The sequence below is a fragment of the Manacus vitellinus genome, unplaced genomic scaffold (assembly GCF_001715985.3).
Source record: "Manacus vitellinus isolate BGI_N305 unplaced genomic scaffold, ASM171598v3 scaffold_8_pilon, whole genome shotgun sequence".
NCBI lineage: Eukaryota > Metazoa > Chordata > Aves > Passeriformes > Pipridae > Manacus > Manacus vitellinus.
Window position 1 is genome coordinate 26,760,151 of NW_021940864.1, and position 18,970 is coordinate 26,779,120.

At 39.0% G+C, this 18,970-nt stretch overlaps 1 protein-coding gene across 1 annotated transcript in view; it reads left to right on the forward strand.

Moving 5' to 3' along the window:
• Positions 1–7,528: 7,528 nt before the first annotated feature.
• Positions 7,529–18,970, forward strand: part of NID1 (nidogen 1) — a 55,248-nt gene continuing 43,806 nt past the window's right edge. The window contains exon 1 of the mRNA XM_018085081.3: positions 7,529–7,624. Within this exon, the coding sequence (XP_017940570.1) occupies positions 7,556–7,624 (69 nt within the window). The 5' untranslated portion in view covers positions 7,529–7,555. The remainder of the gene's footprint in view (positions 7,625–18,970) is intronic.

Below are 18,970 nucleotides of genomic sequence, written 5' to 3' on the forward strand. Positions count from 1 at the left end.
GAAGCTTCTTGTAATGCGACTATTAAAATACAGAAATTTAACTATGTGGTGTAAGCACACACCTTCTGCATCTAATACTAAGGCCAATGTAATTTGGTGCGTTACATCACATGATCATCATCATCATTTCCTGATGAGAGATGGTGACCAGGATACTGAAAAGAATGGACATTCCCTTGGAACAGATTCAGCAATCTGATTTAACTACTGGGCAGGCACCTAAACCAGTGCCCATTCAACATGACAGATGAATTAGCCAGTAAATCCTGAACCTGTAATTTCTCATTTGTCTTTGGATTCTGAGAACCTTATTTGAAGCCTTTTCAACGCTACTGCATTGCAGAGCAAGAGTACTTAGCCTTGGAAAATACTGCTGATGGGATACTTCTGTCCTTCATTTGGAATGGGCTCATCTCCAAGTCATGGACTACGTCACCATCATTGGGATCCAGCGTCTCTGTGCCATTCAACATTTAGCAACTCTGTTAAAAGCCAAACAGAAGGCTGGGAACCAGTTTTCTCAAGGGAAAAAATGTCCTTTCATTGTTGGGCTTTCTCTGTGCCTGGGCATGTTAGATTTCACTATTAATCCTGACACAGACCTCATACTCAAAACATGCCTAAATAAAACCCTCATAATAAATCAGGATTTATTATTCTAATCTCATTTAGGTCATACAGTGGCGTAAACCAGTACAAATGCAGGGCCTTAACCCATAATCCGTAAGGCAGCCAAAGCTTCATTGGCTTCACATAAAGTAATGCCTATGCATCAAGGGCAGGAACTCACCACACAAATTAATGAGAGTAATGCAAAGCAAGAAAAGAATGGTTTCATGGTTTCAGCCCATACTTGACCAGAAGAAAATTTTCTAAAATAATTAAATATGTTACTCAGTGAATAGAAGAGTGAAAGAGACACAGCCTGAAAATGGAAGCATTAGAACATCCCTGCCTTTTCGAACTTTGTCTCTATTAGGGTGGTTAAACATAGATTTCAGACTCTCCTGCAGACTTTTCCATTGCACAACACGCAATAGGAGCAATCTCAAGCTTGGAATTGCAGTCTGTATTCCAGACTGGTAAGAAAATCTTGGACACCCTGACATTTATGTCTATAATGCATGTTCCTTGGTTTTTAAAGCAAGACTCAGTAAACTGAGATCTAGGAATAAAAAGAACTGAAAATGATTTGTTGCTTTTCACTGTTTAAATCATTCTTTGCAGCTTTCAGTTTCCTGGATGCCTCCATAATCCAGAAAGATGCTTTGAGTCCATGCTGGCTCAAGCAGAATATATCCTCTCCTTTGCTAGCCTTCTCTGCTGTCTTTGACATAGTTTACCACCTTCTTTGCACCCATCCCCACCCCCCACTGGAAAAACCCATTAAAAAGGAACTAAAGCAGTTAGGCATTTCCCTTCAGTGGGGATTCCCTTAGATAGGTCAGTCAGCTGTGTATGAGCTGACTGGAAAAAGGAGGTGGATTAAATGTGGACTGATAACAGAGGATGAGGTGGATTTGAGTGCTAAAGATCACTTGGCCCTGTGTCCAGGGATTGCATATTATCTATAACACTTTCTGGCAGGAAACATGTCTTCTCTTCACAAGAGTTTTGATGGGTAAATAATAAAAGTCCATTTGAAAAGGGATGATTTTAGCCACATCCAGTAAAGGGAGTTAATTCATTTTCTTCCCTTGGCTTCTGATACTTAGATAACATGAAGCATCTGGCTCACAGCTAATAAAGCCCTAAATGTTAGAAATCACCTGCTTCAGCCCTGATTATCTGTTCATTTAAGCAGCTGAGAATTCAGCTGTGGAAGCAAAAAAGTCCAAAATTTTTCTTAAGTCTTCTTAGGTAAATGAGGCCTCTGAAGGGCTGCTGCAGAAACTTGTCAGCTGTTGGGTTGTCCTTGGAGTAGTGATGACATTTTTATTAATGAGGGACTCCAGTCTGGCCTTTCTGGGATATAAAAACAGGATGGAAAGCGGTAGCCACTGTAGCTGGTAGCAAAGGATTGTGTCTGGGACTGCAAGGTGATGTAACTATGCGGAGGAACAGAGAATTCCTGAAATATGTGTCAAATTTACGGCTCAGAGTTGAATTCCTACAAGATCAGCTTTCTTCGATCATTACTGAATCTGCATTTTAGCACATCACGAAAGACCTGAGATACATTTGTAAATCCTGGGCTAAAACCAAGTAGTAAACAAACCTTTACAGAAAATTTGCATTCAATATTGAACACATAAGATTCAGACAACAGCGCCCCGTTCTATCATTTGTATGTTGCATCCCATGTTTTTTACACGTGTGTTTGTGCTGTTACTTTCCTGCTGCCATATGACTTGTCCAAGCTGTCAGCCTACACCCGAGGGCAAAGGACTCTGGTAGCTCCTCCAGGTTCAATTAGAGGACCGAGAGAGAGCTGGCACCTCCTCTGTCAGGGCAGCAGGGTGTCATCTACAGCCCCTCAGATCGTGCTGCGTCCTCCCCCCCTCCGAGGTGCCTCTCTGTCAGCACAAAGGAGGTGAAGACAGTACGGGAGTCTTCACCTCGATCCCCCGTCCCTCCGCCCGCGCCTGCCGGCAGGAAGGGACAGGGGCTGGCTCAGAGGCCCGCCCACCGGCCCGCCCCGCTTTGGCGAAGCCGCCCCGACACGAAAGCGTCTCGTCCAAGGTGCGGGGGCCACGGTGTGAGAGCAGAAGCGGGCACAAGGACAGCCCTGAGCCCCCAGTGAAACTGAGAGGAATGAGAGGAGCGCTGAGGCGGGTCCTGCGCGACCTTCCTCTCGGCAGGCGCAGCAGGGGCAGGCAGGGCAGGCAGAGCCACCACCATCCCAGCCCGTCCCTCCGGCACCACCGCGCCCTCTCGTGGAAAATGAGAAATGGGAAGGAATGGTTATACCAGCTCCTTCTGGATGGGTTTGAATTCTGGGTTTGTTAGCGTAGTTTTGGGGGTTTTTTCTTTTTTATTTCTTTTCCTGCTGATCATTTGAGATGGACACAAAGATTGAAGCTGCTTGCTTTCCTCTGCAGCTCTGAAGGTATGAGCTTTTCTGTACTGCCTGCCTGTGAAGATGCCTGTTTTCTCCATAAAGCTCCCCTGGAAGAGAAACAGAGGTTGTTACATGGGTTCATGTCCCTTAGCCAGCTGCATTTAGCCAGGCAGTTTCCTGTCCCGACCAGTAGCTTTTCTGTATTCGCCCCTGTTGCAAAGCAGTAACCAGCATTGTCCTGATTGCTTCTGCAGTGTTTTACTTGGTTATGAATTGTGCCTCAGTGGCAGAAATCAATTGTGCTTTGTCTCCTCTTCCTTTACATCAGTAACATACAATTATGTGAAACACAATAGTAGCCACCTTAACAAAATGTTGGTTTTATTGGGGGAAAATGACAAGTATATGTTGCATGTTCATAAATGGAACTGCCTTTGCTTCGAAGACACTGAGAGATGATAGTTTCATGAATGCAATAATCATGTCAACTGCTTCTGTTTGTTTTTACCGTGCAGAACATTAAATGCATGAGACTTCAAATGGACCAGCTGAATAAATTGCTCTAGTGGGTGGACCAGAGCAGAGAACTGTAAAAGTGTAAAAAAAAAAAAAAAAAAAAAAAAAAAAAAAAAAAAAAAAAAAAAAAAAAAAAAAGAAAAAAGAAAAAAAGAGAAAGTTTGAAGAAACAGAGCTGCAGATGTTATTACAGGAACGACATTAAAGAAAAACTCTGCTTGGAGACAGCATGTGCTGTCTCTCAGTCTTTGGGGGATTTTTGTAAAATTCTCACAAGCAAGTTGTTTGATGATATCATCATGTGGATAGCAAAAACTTTGTCTTTCTCATTTCTTTTTATGTTTCTATGTAAGTTTATTATATTAAATAAGCATCCAAGCCACTGTTGTGGTTTAACCCCAGCAAGCAGCTAATCAACATTGTTATGCTAAATCCAAAAAAATGCACTGTATCAGCTGGGAAGAAAATTAACTCTATCCCAATCGAAACCAGGAAAATTACAAATATGATTTCTTAATAATCATATATGGCAATACATTTACAATAAATAATAACTGTAAAAGAAAAAATAGATTGGGTCACTATATTAATATTAACCCTTAATATATTAGTAAATATAAATATAATTTAAATTATACCTAGATAATAATTTATAATAATCAAGTATTCAGTGATAAGGTATTAACTGTTTAAAGATTAGGATATGGTGGAATTAAGGTTGCCAATGCAAGTTTTATTTGAAGACATTTGCATGAATTTTGTGGTTTTACCTTTAGTGATTGTTTTTCCCCCAGGATCCATACTTCAGAGTGGTAGTGCAACAACCACTGTTGTAGGAGGGACCAGAGTTGTTAAGAAGCAATACTGTTGCTTGTAGGGTGTAAGATATGTGTGAACTGACGTTTGGTAAAATAAGGGTTTTCCCCAGGTCATATCAGCTCTTTGTAAGTACAGGGTGAGGAAAGCTGAGGGATTTTGCAGAAAAGAGAGTGTAGAAACTATCCAGTAGGACATGCTGTGAAAGGAAGAGGAATAAAATGATTTAACAGCTGGGATGGAGGGCAGGAGAAAGTATTTATCCTGGACATACTTCTATTACCTCCAGCTGTTCTGACTGTAGTTTATTTTGAAGGAAAATCCAGTATAGTACAATGGCAGGTTTCCAATCCCCATCTAGAACAGACAAAATTACAGTAAAATTCCTTCAATTGTTTTTGCTATTAAAATGTTTTAAGAGTTGTGTACCTATGTGCAGGTGTATTTGCTTCATTTTAAGTATGCCATTGCAGATGTTATCTGTATGTTTCATCAGAAACTGCTGGGTTTTGTTTCATTTTTCACATTTGGTTGCCCAATATTTTTTAAAAAGTAATGACTATCTCAACCTCAGCTAGGCAAGGGTGGTACAGCCACTTGATAAATGAATAGAAAAAAATGTACAGAATTTCAAACTGCCTTAATGAAAGAAACTGAGCAGCTGAATTTGAGTCTTGTTAATCAGTATGAAATGTTTTCAGGTTTGCATAATTAAATCTGTAGGTTTAAATTCAAGAGAAGTACTAAAGAGACCTTCATCAATGGTATTGATGACACAACTAAAATCAAAAGTAATTTTAGCTAACCGACAGAGCTTGGGATTTTTATAAGACAGGACTGCTTGTCCCAATTGTTTCTCAGTTTGTTGACATCAAGTGTGCATAAGTCATGTTAAGTATTTGGTTTCTTGATAAACACAAGTATAAAACTGTAGTCCTACAAGGCATATGGCACATTGCACATTGCTAAAAGCATGTCCCGAGTTCAAAAATATGGCAAAAGGGTATAAAGATATGAAGAAGAAAGAAAGAATTTCCAGGACTGTATCTTCAAAGATAGGCTATGCAAGCCTCTGTCTGTATCTTCAGACAGCTTTGGTTATAATTTGGTTAAGATTTTATCCAATTTATTCTAATAGCCTACCTGTTTTATACTGTTTATGTCTAGCAATAATTTTTAATTAAGAGAAGCAAAATAGTAATGTCAGAATGTTTGCAATAAAAAAGAGCGTGATTTGATAGTTAGAAGTCAGTAGGGACAGTGGAGAATCAGTTTCACCCATAGAGCTCTATAAAAATGAGTTACAAAAGAAAAGTTCAGTCTTCTAAGTATTTTCATGAGACATACTAAATCTAAACTATTTTTGTTTCTTCAGTTTACAGAACTTTGTAAAAAGAAAGTGATTTCTATTAAAAAAAAAAGGTGAAAACAAAACTCGCTATTTGTACCATATATCCTCTTCATAAAAGCCCTATAGCAGTATATAAAAATCAATTTAATGTTAGAAGGAATGGGATATATTGTGGGAAAAAATATCTTTTCATGGAAAAGTAAAGCAACTACCTCTCCTTCTGTGCTTTCTCCTGCAAGACAGAGACCATGGAAAATTCTCGGCCTTTTTTAATTCACCATAAAACACAAAGACTAATGAGGAGAAAATACAAATGTGTCTATCACATTTTGTGATAGATACCTGTGTATGCAAAGCAGTTGAAAATCCTGAACACTCAGTAGTAATAAATTCTATCCTTTCGGGGGGATTCCACTAATATAGACTTACAGTCTGAGTGTTTTAACTTTCATTATATATTCCTTGCTTCAACAACATTTTTAATATTTTAAGCAATTTTATGAGGGTTTTTTTTTTTTAATTTACTTTGCTAATACAAAATCAGAGCACTTTTAAACTCCTAGAAACCCACATGCTGCCAAATTGTTGGAAGAATCTTGAGCATTACCAGAACTGGAGTAGGTAACTTTACTAACAGTGCCACCACTTGTCTTTTTGCACAGAGACAGATTATGTTGATTTTATCCTCCTCCTCAGGGACATATTTCTATCTTGAAAATTATGATTGCTTTCTTTGTTGAAGTCACTGTATATATTGATTTCACTCCAGTTTGTATGATATACTGGCAGAAGATCTAATACAATATGTATTCTTACACACGGTTGGGGCATCCAGGAATTTGTGCTAAGATTGAATCTAATCATTGCATATGTATTCTGTTTCTCTCTACTTACGTGATCTTGGAGAGCGTATTTCAAAGGAAGTCTACCTATTTAAATCCCACATAAGTATCCAAATCCATGTAGTTACAGTAAGGAAATATAATGGCTACTAATGACCTTCCCCAGTTTCAGTCTAGGTAATTGGTAAGAGTAATCAGAATCAAATATACATATCAGCCAGCTCTTGGAATCACTACTACTCTGCAGGAGCAGCCACTAAAAAAAAAACAAACTGTACCAACCTGCATGAATGCACATACACTAAAAAAAAAAAGAAAATATCCCCTCAAAAATAAATATGTAATCAGATATGAACTGGTTTAGGTAGGCCATTATTTTCAACATGGACCTTTCTCATTTTATTATTGGACACCTCAATATAGATTAAGAGTTTCTGTAACTACACAAAATAAACATTTTTAGATCAGTAATTTACAGATGATCTTCAAAGAAAAAAATACAAATTAAAATATGTTGAATGTGTTTAATAAGAGAGTCAACACTTCTGGATCAAACAAAAGATATTTTTTACAAGCTGTCATGCACCCAGACACCCTGCCTGCTACAGGTGCACTGACTTAAGTTGTCCCTTTTTTTGTTTGAATTTTGGGCATACTCAATGGTCAGAAATCTCAGAGGAAAAATATTATGATGATAATTTATAATAATTTAAATGATAAAATATGTTTTAAAAAATTAAATAATTTAACTTTTAATTACAAGCTACAAAGTATATATTTTAATATATAATAACGTAGTTTATGAATATTGTAATTAACACTAAAATTAAGTGTTCTTTCTGTGCATAAGCTTTAAAGTCACTGCCCCTGCTTTTACACAGTGTATGTGTATAGTGACTGGAGGCAGCTGGAGGCCACTTACAGAGAGTATGACCTATTAAAATATTTAGTAAAACGGTGTATTTCTCTGGATTTTACATAACAGATCTAACAGCAGCTCCGATCAGCCTGTTCACTGCAGGTATCTTCATGGCAGAGGCCAGCGGAGGGTGCTGGTGTTACTGTTCTGTGCCGGAGCACGGTGGAAAGGAACCGAGGGTAATGCACTGGAAGTACCGTGTGCCAACGTGAGGTCCTGTGGTTCCCCTCCCAGCGTGGCCTGTGCAAACTCCCACCCGCCACAGCCTCGGAAACCCATGAAGCAGTTAATAATGGTTGACAGCGAGCACGGTCTCCAGTCAGAAAGACAGGGTGTGTTAGCTATGGACGGCGGGAGGTGGGGCAGCAGGAAGGGAACAGCTTCCTTTGAGAAGGAGCCTGCAGCTGAGTGCTCGAAAAAACTGTGTGGTGGGAGTCAGTGGTTTGTCTCTCTTTCAAAGTGCAAGGCTTGAAACATTGGCGGACAAGAACTTTTCATCAGTCGCTGGAGTCAGTCTATCATGCTAGGGATTTGAGTTTGTCTGAGCTCTGTTTCTGTTTTGAAATATCCCTTTGGAGCTGCACAACTGAGGCTTATGTCCTTTAGCATAGAATCATAGAATATGCTAAGTTGGAAAGGACCCATCAGGATCATTGAGTCCAACTTCTGGCCCTGCGCAGGACACCCCAAGAATCACAACATGTGCCTGAGAGCATTGTATTGAACTCAGAGAGGCTTGGTGCCATGACCACTTCCATAGGGAGCCTGTTCTAGTGCTCAACCACCTTCTAGGTGAGAATATTTTTCATGATATCCAACCTAAATCTCCCCTGACTCAGTTTCATGCCATTTTCTCGAGTCCTGTCACAGGTCACAAGAATGAAGAGATCGGTACCTGCCCCTCCGCTTCCCCCTGTGAGGAGGTTGAAGACCACAACGAGGTCTCCCCTCAGTCTCCTCTTCTTCAGGCTTTGTCTCCATAGGTGCATCTTTTGTGAAGAACTTTTGCTTCCCCTGTGATATTGTAGTTTCTTGGCTGTCCTCAGGCAATCCTGATGCCAGCTTTGAAAAGTCACCTTTTAGAGGTCGCAAGGTATGCAGTATTAGAAGTATCATGTATTGTAGCCCATTCATGTTGAATAGCATATACTTGAATCTTTGCTGGTTGGTTTCACAGGCATGGGACCTTTGCCAGGGAGAAACCTGCTGGAGCCCTCAGCTGCTGCTTTGTTATGTCTGCCATTTGCCCACAGTCCTAAAGGGAAAGCCTGCAACACCAAGAAATCTTTAATACTCACTGAATAAAGTCTGAAGAAATAAACTATTAGGCGTAAGAAGCAAGAGACAATCTCCACAAGGAATAACTTCTAAATACACATTTTAATCACCTTAGTGTCTCTTGCGTAGTGCTCTCTTTTTGGATGGCACTAGCTTCACCCAGTTTTTTGCTCCTTGCACCAGTACCAGTGCCTTTCTTGTGCCTAGCAAGTCAGGCATGCCTACTCCTTTCCTTTCTCCAAGAATCCCTCCTTATTACTGAGTAGCAGCATTTCTGCTTTATTCAAACACAGCAGGCCCTCATTTAGAGAATTCACTCAGCCAAGCATTACTGGAGATAAGAGAGATCTGTCAAGGAAGAGATCCATTTTATCATGCAGGGTGTCAAGACCAGCAGGAAACCAGACCCTGGGTTTTGTTTGGTACGGCTGGGAGTGCACATGTGCTTAGGCAACCACGCAGCTCTTGCTTCTTTACCCGCAGGATGGGATGCCCAAGTTGTGCTCTAAAGTTTTCCATTGCTACGTGATCAACCCCCTTAAAGTAAATGAGACAATATGCATGAACAAAAGCTGATCATGACAGGGCTTATACTTGTATCCTCTAACTTAAAAGACTCAAGATCTCTTTCTCTTTCCCACCATCCTTCTCTCATCTGACTCCTTTTGAAATCCTGTTTTCCCTCTCCCTGGTTATTCCTTCTCAGTTTAAAAAAGACATTTTCAGAGTAAGAAGTGAGGTTACTGAGGCCAGGGTAGGTCCAGCAGGCTGCCTCTTCTCAGTCCTGGGTCTGTCTCTGCCACAGCAGGAGCAGCTGAAAGCAGCTGGTTCGGATGCTGGGACAGTAACTAAGTTGTTACTCTGTTGAAGCAGTACATGCAACAAATGTTTATGTCTGGTACCAAAAACGAAAAGGCGTGTTCAGTGAAGATAGGATCTTTGGACATGCAAATGTCTTGACCTCAGACACGGCTGAGCAGTCTATGGGGATTTCTGTTTAGGTCAGTCTGAAAAGCACAAGAAAATTAGAGTAAACTGTAGGGAATGTTCAGAAATCATAGAAACTAGAAAAATATTACTGTTAGTGGCAGTGAAATAATAAGGGCAATGTACTTTTAAGTTCTTCTCTATGTATAATGTATATGCTTCTAAATATAAGCCCCAATGTTGCAAATACTCAGGCAAAAATATTTGCAAGTTTTGGAGAACACATAGACACTTGAAACATGCAGGGCATGCTGATGAATATCTGGAAATGAGATATTCAAGCAAGCAAGCAAGCAAGAAAACTAAGTTGGTCACAGTTTGCCATGTAAAATGGATGTTACGCTATGGAAACTCTAAAGGTGTTATTCAGGCAAGAATCATACCAAATAGAGTTTCCTCTTGAATTCTCCCATCTTTTTATTGTGCTGTCTTTGGATAAGAGGGTTATTTGAAAAATACTGCACTGTCAGGGATGATTTTATGCTATTTTGTTAAATCAATCTGTTTGTTTTACTTTACTCTGAAACATACATTGTGTTTTCAAAGTAATGGCACACTTTATGGATATCAGAAAAAGCTTGCAGATATTTAAGACCAACCTTTTCATTCCTGCAGCACACAGAATGAAAATTGTTGCATAAGTATTGTATCTTTTTCTGAGCTGTAATTTGTCAGTCATATCCTCCCCAATGAGGCTGAATTTAGCAGGCAGCAACAGAATTCATAGTTGCATATTCACTCTAATAAACTGATTCTAATTAGTTGAAACTGGCATTTTCCTTGTGAAGAAACATGATCTGCTCCAATTCAGAAAGCTGCTTCTGGTTGTTAGGAAATCTCCACTGAGTTTCCTGTGTGCTTTCTGATTTGCCAACTAGACAAGCTATATTTTTTTGGTACCTTAATTTTTCTGTTTGTTTGTTTCTGGGTTTTTTTGTTTCTTAAATCACCAGGATGGGTTTGACAGAGTGGAAATCTGACAAACAAAAAGTGCTGTTGAAACTATTATACCATGATTTTTGAGACTATTTTATCGTGACTGCTGTATATGAACTTTTACTGATCATCTAGAAAAAATGACAGACAGATTTTAACGTAACAATGGAAATGTAAAACTTAACACTGACTGTTGCAATAAAATTCAATGCCTATAAAGACAGAGTTATGAACATGTAAACAGAGCTTTAGTATTCAGAGCTAGGAAACCTAGCAGCAAAACAAACTACTTGCATATTATGTAGTGCAATGAACATCTGTTCTTAGAGACCCCCAGTCTTCAAACTACTTTGAACAGAATGGAATCCTTACAGGAAATGTTTTAAAAGTGTCCAAGATGTAATATCTGCTTTACGCTCTAGCACTGTTGCCGGAAATAAGCCACAGAAAAACAACTATATTTTGGGTAAGGCAAAGTCCTGTTCTGAGTCCTAAATAACTGAATTTTATTTACTAATATAGAAGAAGCAGAGGACAGCAGATTTCCCTCAGGAAGAACACAATGCTCTCATTTGTTCAAATGCTGTGACTCATTCTTCAGAAGTTAGACTCCTTACTCAGATGATAAAATGTCTAATATCCAGAAAAATCAATAATTTTGTTCAAACTTGGGTCCAATTTTATACACATTCTTCTCCATTATTTTTTTTTCAACAATTTGATCTCCAGATTTTTTTTCAGGCTATAAACTGTGTACCCGTGGTAAATAGGGGTCTCCAAATGGCAATTTCATATTGTATTTAATAGCTCTAAAGATGGGTGAGATTGCTGGATCAGATAATTATTTCAAGGGACAAATGTATTAAATACACAAAACCCATAAACAACAATTATATATTTCAAGCAAATAAAGAGAATTAAGGATCAGATATAGATATTCTTGTTTTGGATAATATCTGTTCTTAAATTGCAAATAAGTATAACCCATGCTGACAGATCTATGCAACTGTGTAGCTTTGAAAAATCTGTGCTGCTGGAAAACATTCAAATTTTTTTTCATGCAGGAAGTTTGAGAGAATCATAAAAGATTTGCAGTTAAAGGCAAACAGGCAAGAGTTTCTCTGAGAAAGAACTCAAGGAATGAGAACTGGTCAATGAGCCATAAAGAGGGTCAGCCCTAAGATCCCAAAAGGTTAATAAAAAGCCTCTTCTGAAAAAAAGATAAGGAAAGAAGCTAGGATGCAGATAACTGATATAATGTTAAAGGCCTTTGTGGAGAAAAGGTAAAGGAGAAGGATGTTAACTATCGGTTCAGATAGAACAAGTAGTTACCTGAAAAGGGTTTTGTTAACCTTTCATTTGGAAGTGTAGCTTTTTCAGTTTTAATAGTCTTGCTGTCTCTCCCCTTGAAAAGCTTAGAAATATGCCTCTGACTGCAGATATATAGGTATATCTGTACTACTAAATGAGAGAGTGCCAGGGATCTGTCTCATGTACTAAACCCCTGAATACCCCATCTACGTATTAGCTGATTTCTTGCCCGCTCCAAAAGGCTCTTTTCAAGAAAAAGCACAGGAGTGGTCTGGCAACACTTTACTCCAAGGACCATGCTCAAAAGGCAGCCATAAGCCAGGACCAGACTTTTTTCTTGGCCCTTTCTGATCTTCCAGAGCTAGCCCAAAGGCTTTGTGACTTCAAATACCTGCACATACCCTGTGTCACAGACTGTGGTATATGACACGTACCCTTAGTTTTGTGCTTTAACTGAGCCACTGCTGGTCTGCATAGCAGTTCACTTTATTTCAAACACTGTGAACGGGGGCAGGGAGGAAGGGAGAAGAATGAAACAAATTGTGTCCTAGGGCTACAGTAACCCAGTAGACATGTGGGCTAAATGCTATGTGGAGTGGAGATCTAGGGGTTAGTAATTTGGACACAATCCAGTCTTTGCTACTTGGCCACAGGGATCATCCTATGTCCCTCTCTCAATTAGGAGTGTAGACTACACACAGAGTTTGTTCTCAGCAACCTCTTGTAGAAGAGGCTTTTCTTGCTCTTACCCTGTCGCTTCTCCAATGAATAAGTTATTGCATCAATCCTAGTCTTTGCAAATAATTCCTCTTTTTCCCAGGGGCAATGTGATTGTTTCTGTGCTGAGTTGCCTTAGAGCAGATCCCTATGTTTTATTGTTGCTCTATGACAAAACTGTAGTATTACATGCTAGATTAAAACACTAAACAGTGTTTGGGAAGAATGAGTGGGCCATTTTTTATATTAGTCTGCAGATTCCAAATGAAGTGAACAGCAATATAAGTCCTTAGGTCAGAAAGAATGAGTAGCTGTAATCATGGAATTACTCTTGGGTTGTTTTGTTTTTTTTTAATCTGGACTGTTTCAAGTCAGGGGAAAGTTCACAGTCTTTACACAGGTAAAAAAAAAAAAAGGTAAAAAATCTTCTTTCAACATTAAAATGTATGGCGTGTTAGAGCCAACTACATGAATTATATCCAACATTGTAAACATAATTTATCTCCAAACACACAAATTAGGCCTTCACATGAAAAATGTACAGTAAGTTCTTGAATTTATACATGTCTAGTCTAAGAATAAATTATTTTATTTACAGCACCTCGTAGCTACAATTTCAACTCACAGTACCAGAAGACTTGTGAAGAAGAAAAAAAAAGTGCTATGAAAATACTGAGCTGATACCCACCAGTTTTTACTATCATTTTGTATGGAATGGTCGGCAGAGTTGTCACTCAAAAATTTTGCCTGTTGACAATGTTCTTGGAGTCTAACATTATGATTCAGCTATCCTCAGGCAAGCTTTTGCCTTTGAACACACACATTCACCCCACTCAGAAAATTATCTTAAACTCACAAATAAATTTCATTAACTTGTAGGAAACTTCGTTGTGTGCTGAGTGGACTCCTCAAGGCAGAAAGCCTTCAGCGTAGCTAACTTTGAACGGTTGACCAGGAGAGATCAGGAAACATTTACATTTTCTTTTTTGGGTGGAAGGATTTTCTTTCTCAGTAGACCTTGCCCAAAAGTGAAAATATTTACAAGCAACCTCATTAAAGGAAATATTAATAACTAGTGTTCAATCTGGCCAAGCATGGAATTATAGGGAACTTTGTTCTCCCTCTCTGCAGAGCTTTTACAACTATATCTGCATTTAAAGATTAACTACAACCTAATTTTGAGTCCATACTGTTAATAAGAATAGATGTTATCTTTATTAAATATTTTTTCCCTTATCCAGTCCTTTTGTAAAAAAAGTAATTAAAATTGTTGGTCTTTGCTGCATCACAGTATCACCTACCCTGAATGAAAACCAGTTTCTCCATTTTACTTACAGCCGCTCAAGGTAATAATAGATAATAATAGGTAATAATAGATTCTCCTCAGTGAATTTCACTAGTTTAGGCAATGGATTCCACTCCAGAAAAGTCAGATAAGGATTACACTCCAGATAAGCCTTTTTCCTCGCAAAAGATATCATTCAATCATCATGGGGGGAAACGGTTGAAGTGTCTTCTCTGAATTGCTGTGATTATTTAGACTCATCTGAGAAACCATATACTCTTTCTAAAAGACAATTTTTGCAAGATGTATTATTCTAGCTGGCAGAGAATCTAGGGAAGGCCAGTCTCTGTGAGGCTGGCTGGGTGCTCTGCAGACACAGGGAGTAGATGTGAGATAGCAGCTTGGCTGTCACGGGAGAGACTGTGTCAGTGTTTCACACTTTATTAGCCTTTTTGAATGTTTGTAGAAAAGCTGAGGATGAGCTTCTCTTGCAACCATTTTTTATTGCATTTCTGGCCACCACAAGCATCAGATCAGTGCTTGGCCTTTCTTTTGTTACTGATTGTCATCTAGAAGCTTTGCTGTTGGAACTCAATGTGACATCTTTTTGTGTGTTCCATCTACAGCTGAAATTCTCAGTCAAAGTCTGGATTCCACATAAAAGAGAATACCACATTTAGCAATGTTTTGGTTTGGGTGCACATTCAATCTGAATTGATGGTTTAACTTGAGGTGCATTCAATAACACCTCTTCACCAGGCTACAAGAATATATATTTTCCTTGTATGTAATATCTCTGTTCTGAAATCTGACATAGTATCAGTGGGTCAGAGTAATTATTTCTTTAGTCTTGGAGTAGATAGGAGGTAAAGGATACCTTTTCCATAGCTGTCTTCCTCTTCCATTCAAATTGCTTTTCCACATCCCATTCCCATTGTTTAAAAAACAATGTTCCTTCATAGTGTAATTGTTTTTTGTGTATAAGAGAAAATGGTCATACATTTTGTCTTCCTGTCTCCTCTGTGTTTTTTAGAAGTCTGAATTAGTTTTTTGTCTGTTTGGAGTCTTTTGTGGCACAATGCTAAAACCTTTAGATACTAACAAAACAGTAAGACTTGGAGTAGGTGTAATAGCGCGGTGCTGAATATTTAAATAGAAGAATAATTATATACCCACTTGCCCTATTAAGACTCTCTCTTACTACAGAAAAGTTCTAGAATTCTTACTGGATTACACAATCTGTTCTTGAAAGAGAACAAGCATTAGGATATAAGGACGCTTGGATAAAATATATATAAAAAAGATTAAAATTGTAATGTTTTTCGTGTGGCTCTGGCTACTTGACAGACGGGAGGATTTTAAGTCTGCTTTTTTTATCTAGCAATTTTCTGTGATGTTAATATTTTTCTGTTGCATTTTCCATTGCTTTTTTTTCCTAAGTTATAAACTCAGATGAAGAAAGTGTTCATGACTCTGTTTAAGCATAATTTCCTCTGTGACATTTTTTTCCTGTCCCCTATTAATATAGTTATCAGCTCTAATAATGAGAGAGAGAAATAAAGGCAACCCCAGAAATACACAGTTTCTCCTAGCACCAGTCCTAGGAAGGGCACGAGAGATACTGTTTCTCCCCGTGCTTCTTGCCCTGTTCAGGGCAGTAATCAGTTACTATTATGTACCATTATATCACAGCAGTGTATCTCTTCTGTACTGACCAGGTCATTGGCCAAGCGTTAACACATCCCATTTTTGCCTAGAGGTTCTGCAGAGCAGGATATGAGTTTCCAAGAAGCTTGTCCTTTCACTGCCCTATAAGATCTCCACATGAGAGAAAAAGAAGGGATTCTACAATCTTCTGTACCTTGCACGGAGATTGAAAGACAATAGAATATTGTCTTTCATGTGCATCGCTTCTCAAGAGCATCTAAGAGTGTCTCAAAATTAGTTTCTTTCTGTAGAGAGTTCTGCTGCAAAACACACATTTCTTGAAGTTGCTTCTGAGTTGTGTGCCCTCCATAGTGATACTGGCTCATATAGAATTACAGAAGGCATCTCATCATGTTCCACTCTAATGAACAATGAACACTGAGTTCCAAGACAGAGTGATTTAAATTTATGATGTGCACTCCATGATCTTCCTGCGAGCCTTGCCTTTGCTTGTGATTTTCTGATTCCCATGACCTTGTCACTCCAAAAAATGCTCCTTCTCAGCAGACCTCAGTTCTATTCTTTCCTGCCCAAATACTCAATTCTCTCCAGTTTATTACCACATGGTTACTCTGTCCTTTGATGATCATGACAAAATGCTTTGTCATCACTGAACAGCAGAAAATCATCATGAGGGGCCCAGGGCATTACTTTCCTTCCTTCAGTCATGCCAGCAAAGGGAACACTAACTCCCTTTTCTCTGTTAATGGAAGCTGGGGAAGAGCTTGAGATGGTCAAGTTTCTCCATATCTGCATCTTCTTTTTCGACTCAAGTAAAAATCCGTTGGGCTGTCATATTCCATTGTTAAATACAGAATTATTCCTTAAGGTCTCTTTTTTAGTAATTTGACCAACCTAGTGTTGGCTTCTCAAAGCTTTCTGTCATTCTGCTTCCACTATGCCCAGTCAATGATTTATCTGAAAATAGAGCCCATGGTGAGGAAGCATTTTTTGATACATGGTTTCATGGTTTCTTTTAGTTATTTCAGTGTCCTAGTTATCTGTAATCCTCAAACTCACCCTTATAATTCCTACATCTGTTTGGTAGCACTCTTCAGATATTTGAGTTGAAGGTACTCCATATCTCTGATGCAAAATCTTAATCAAATCTCCTCCCCATTATCATTTAATCAAGTACACATGTTCAATTCTTTAACAATTCCTTGTATGTTGCTTCCTTTGGTTGACTGATCTTTTTTTATTGCTTTAGTCTGAATTCTTTCAAGTGGTGAATTTTCTGTGACATTGCTGATCTCACAAGCAATCTCTGGAAAAACAGTGTTATTACATGCCTTTAGAACCTCACTTACCTCCCTGTAACACAATAAAACCATCTTATTTATTGTACAGAATCTCAGTGCCTGCTCAGGGGATGCTATTGCATTGTAAATTGCTGTCGTATCTGATTTAAGATGCAATGAAATTGTGGAGTTCTTGGCATTTACCAGCTATGCTCTTTCTCAGTTGTGATATTCCAGTTTGTATCTTCCCTGCTTAAATCTTGTTGCATTTTCCATTCAGACTGGTGTTAGCCATTAATATCTCCCAATTAACTACTTTGTAATGTAAACATGCTTTTCCATCCCTTTTTCAGGTCATTACTGAAGACTCTAGAAAGGACAACAGGAATTTGTTTTAATTTTTTTTTTTGGTCTTAAACTAACAATTCTCATCACTCCTCACAGTGGGAACTGCATACAAGGTAAACTTGTTCAGCTACAACAGAAACACTGTAATCCTCTTAAGGTAAATATAGACTAAACAATCTCAATATGCTGACTAATGGACAAAGGATTTACTCTAACATGGCTACTACCCTGTGTTTTAAACATGCAGATGTAGATATTGAACTTTTCAGCCTTCAAAAAGATTTCAAATTTACTACACTAAGTGTCTAGCTTCCCAGTGGCCCCTCCAAACTCTGGGCATAATACTAGGAAGTCATGTGGATTTAATAGGAAAATGTTACCCTCTCAGAGTTTTCTTCAGTAAGTACAGTAAGAACTCAAGAAGACAAGACTTTCATTCCTCCCACACCACCATGCTACTTTTCTCAGTGACTGTTTTCACTGACATACAGAAGATAGTTGTAGATAGTTGCTAGTGATCATAGTGATTAGCTTAACAGATGCATTTCTTTCTTGCAGGTACCCGTAGTTATAGCGTACCCTGGAATGTCTTGTGCTCTTGCAATTTGCCAAGTACAAAATTATGTTTTCTTACCAAAAAACCCCCCAAACCAAAACAACAACAACAAAAAGAGCAGGCATTTAAAGAAAAGTACAAAGCCATGTAAAAAGCATGTGGATAGCATTTCAGCTACCTTCCCTCAGGTGACTTTCTACTGTAAACATTGTGTGGAAATATCACAGCATGCACTTTACTGGCCAAGATTTAATCCTTAAACACTGCTGGAAGCTTTGGAAAAAATATATGAAATATAACCATTCTTCAGTTGCTTCTGAGTGTTCCAAGGGAGCGGGACTAGGCTATAAAACAAGGCGGCACAGTCAGAAATAATATATTTGTATATATTGAATCCCACAAAAGTTGATATTTCAGATGTGATTGTCAGGATTTATCCAGCTTGGGGCAGTGTGGACAACAAAAAAGAACGTAAGTGGCAGAACTAATATAATTCAGTGTAATGCAAGCATGTTATATCTTCAGTGAATACCCACAAAACAGAGTCAAGTACATGGGAACTACGTCAACTATATTACTTTTGTCTGTATCTAATATCGGCGATTTTTCATGTGCAGATTTATAAGTTTTCTAGTTTTATTTTATAACCAAATGAAATTCTGACATGGATGGTGTCAATTCAAGAAACACATTCCAGTGTATTTATTCATTTCCCCGGATAATAAGCACCTGGATTCATATTTCTGTTTCATGTTGATTTTGGTATTTGGTCTCAGTATGTTAGTTCTTGGCATGCTGCTGGAAGACACCGCAGCTGCAGGAAGACACTGCAGCTGCTAGAGTAACTTTGAGTCGGAGTTTTCCAAACTAGCGCAGAAACCCCACCGGTCCTGGCGGAGAGCCGCGGCTTTGAAAGCATCTGTCAGATGCCTACGACCCTGCATCGGTTTGTCTTCCCGAGTTTCGCACCCCACAAACGACACTGATCCCGAAACCGGCTGAGTGTTCCTATCTCAGCGCCCGCAGGGCGCTCCCGGGAGCCGGTCCCCCCGTGCTGGCGCGGACCCCGCTCTGCTCCCGCAGGCTCAGAGGCGGCGAGCAATGCCCGGGCCGGGAGCGATCCCTGCGGCTGAGCCCCCCCAAGCTCTGCCCGGCTCTG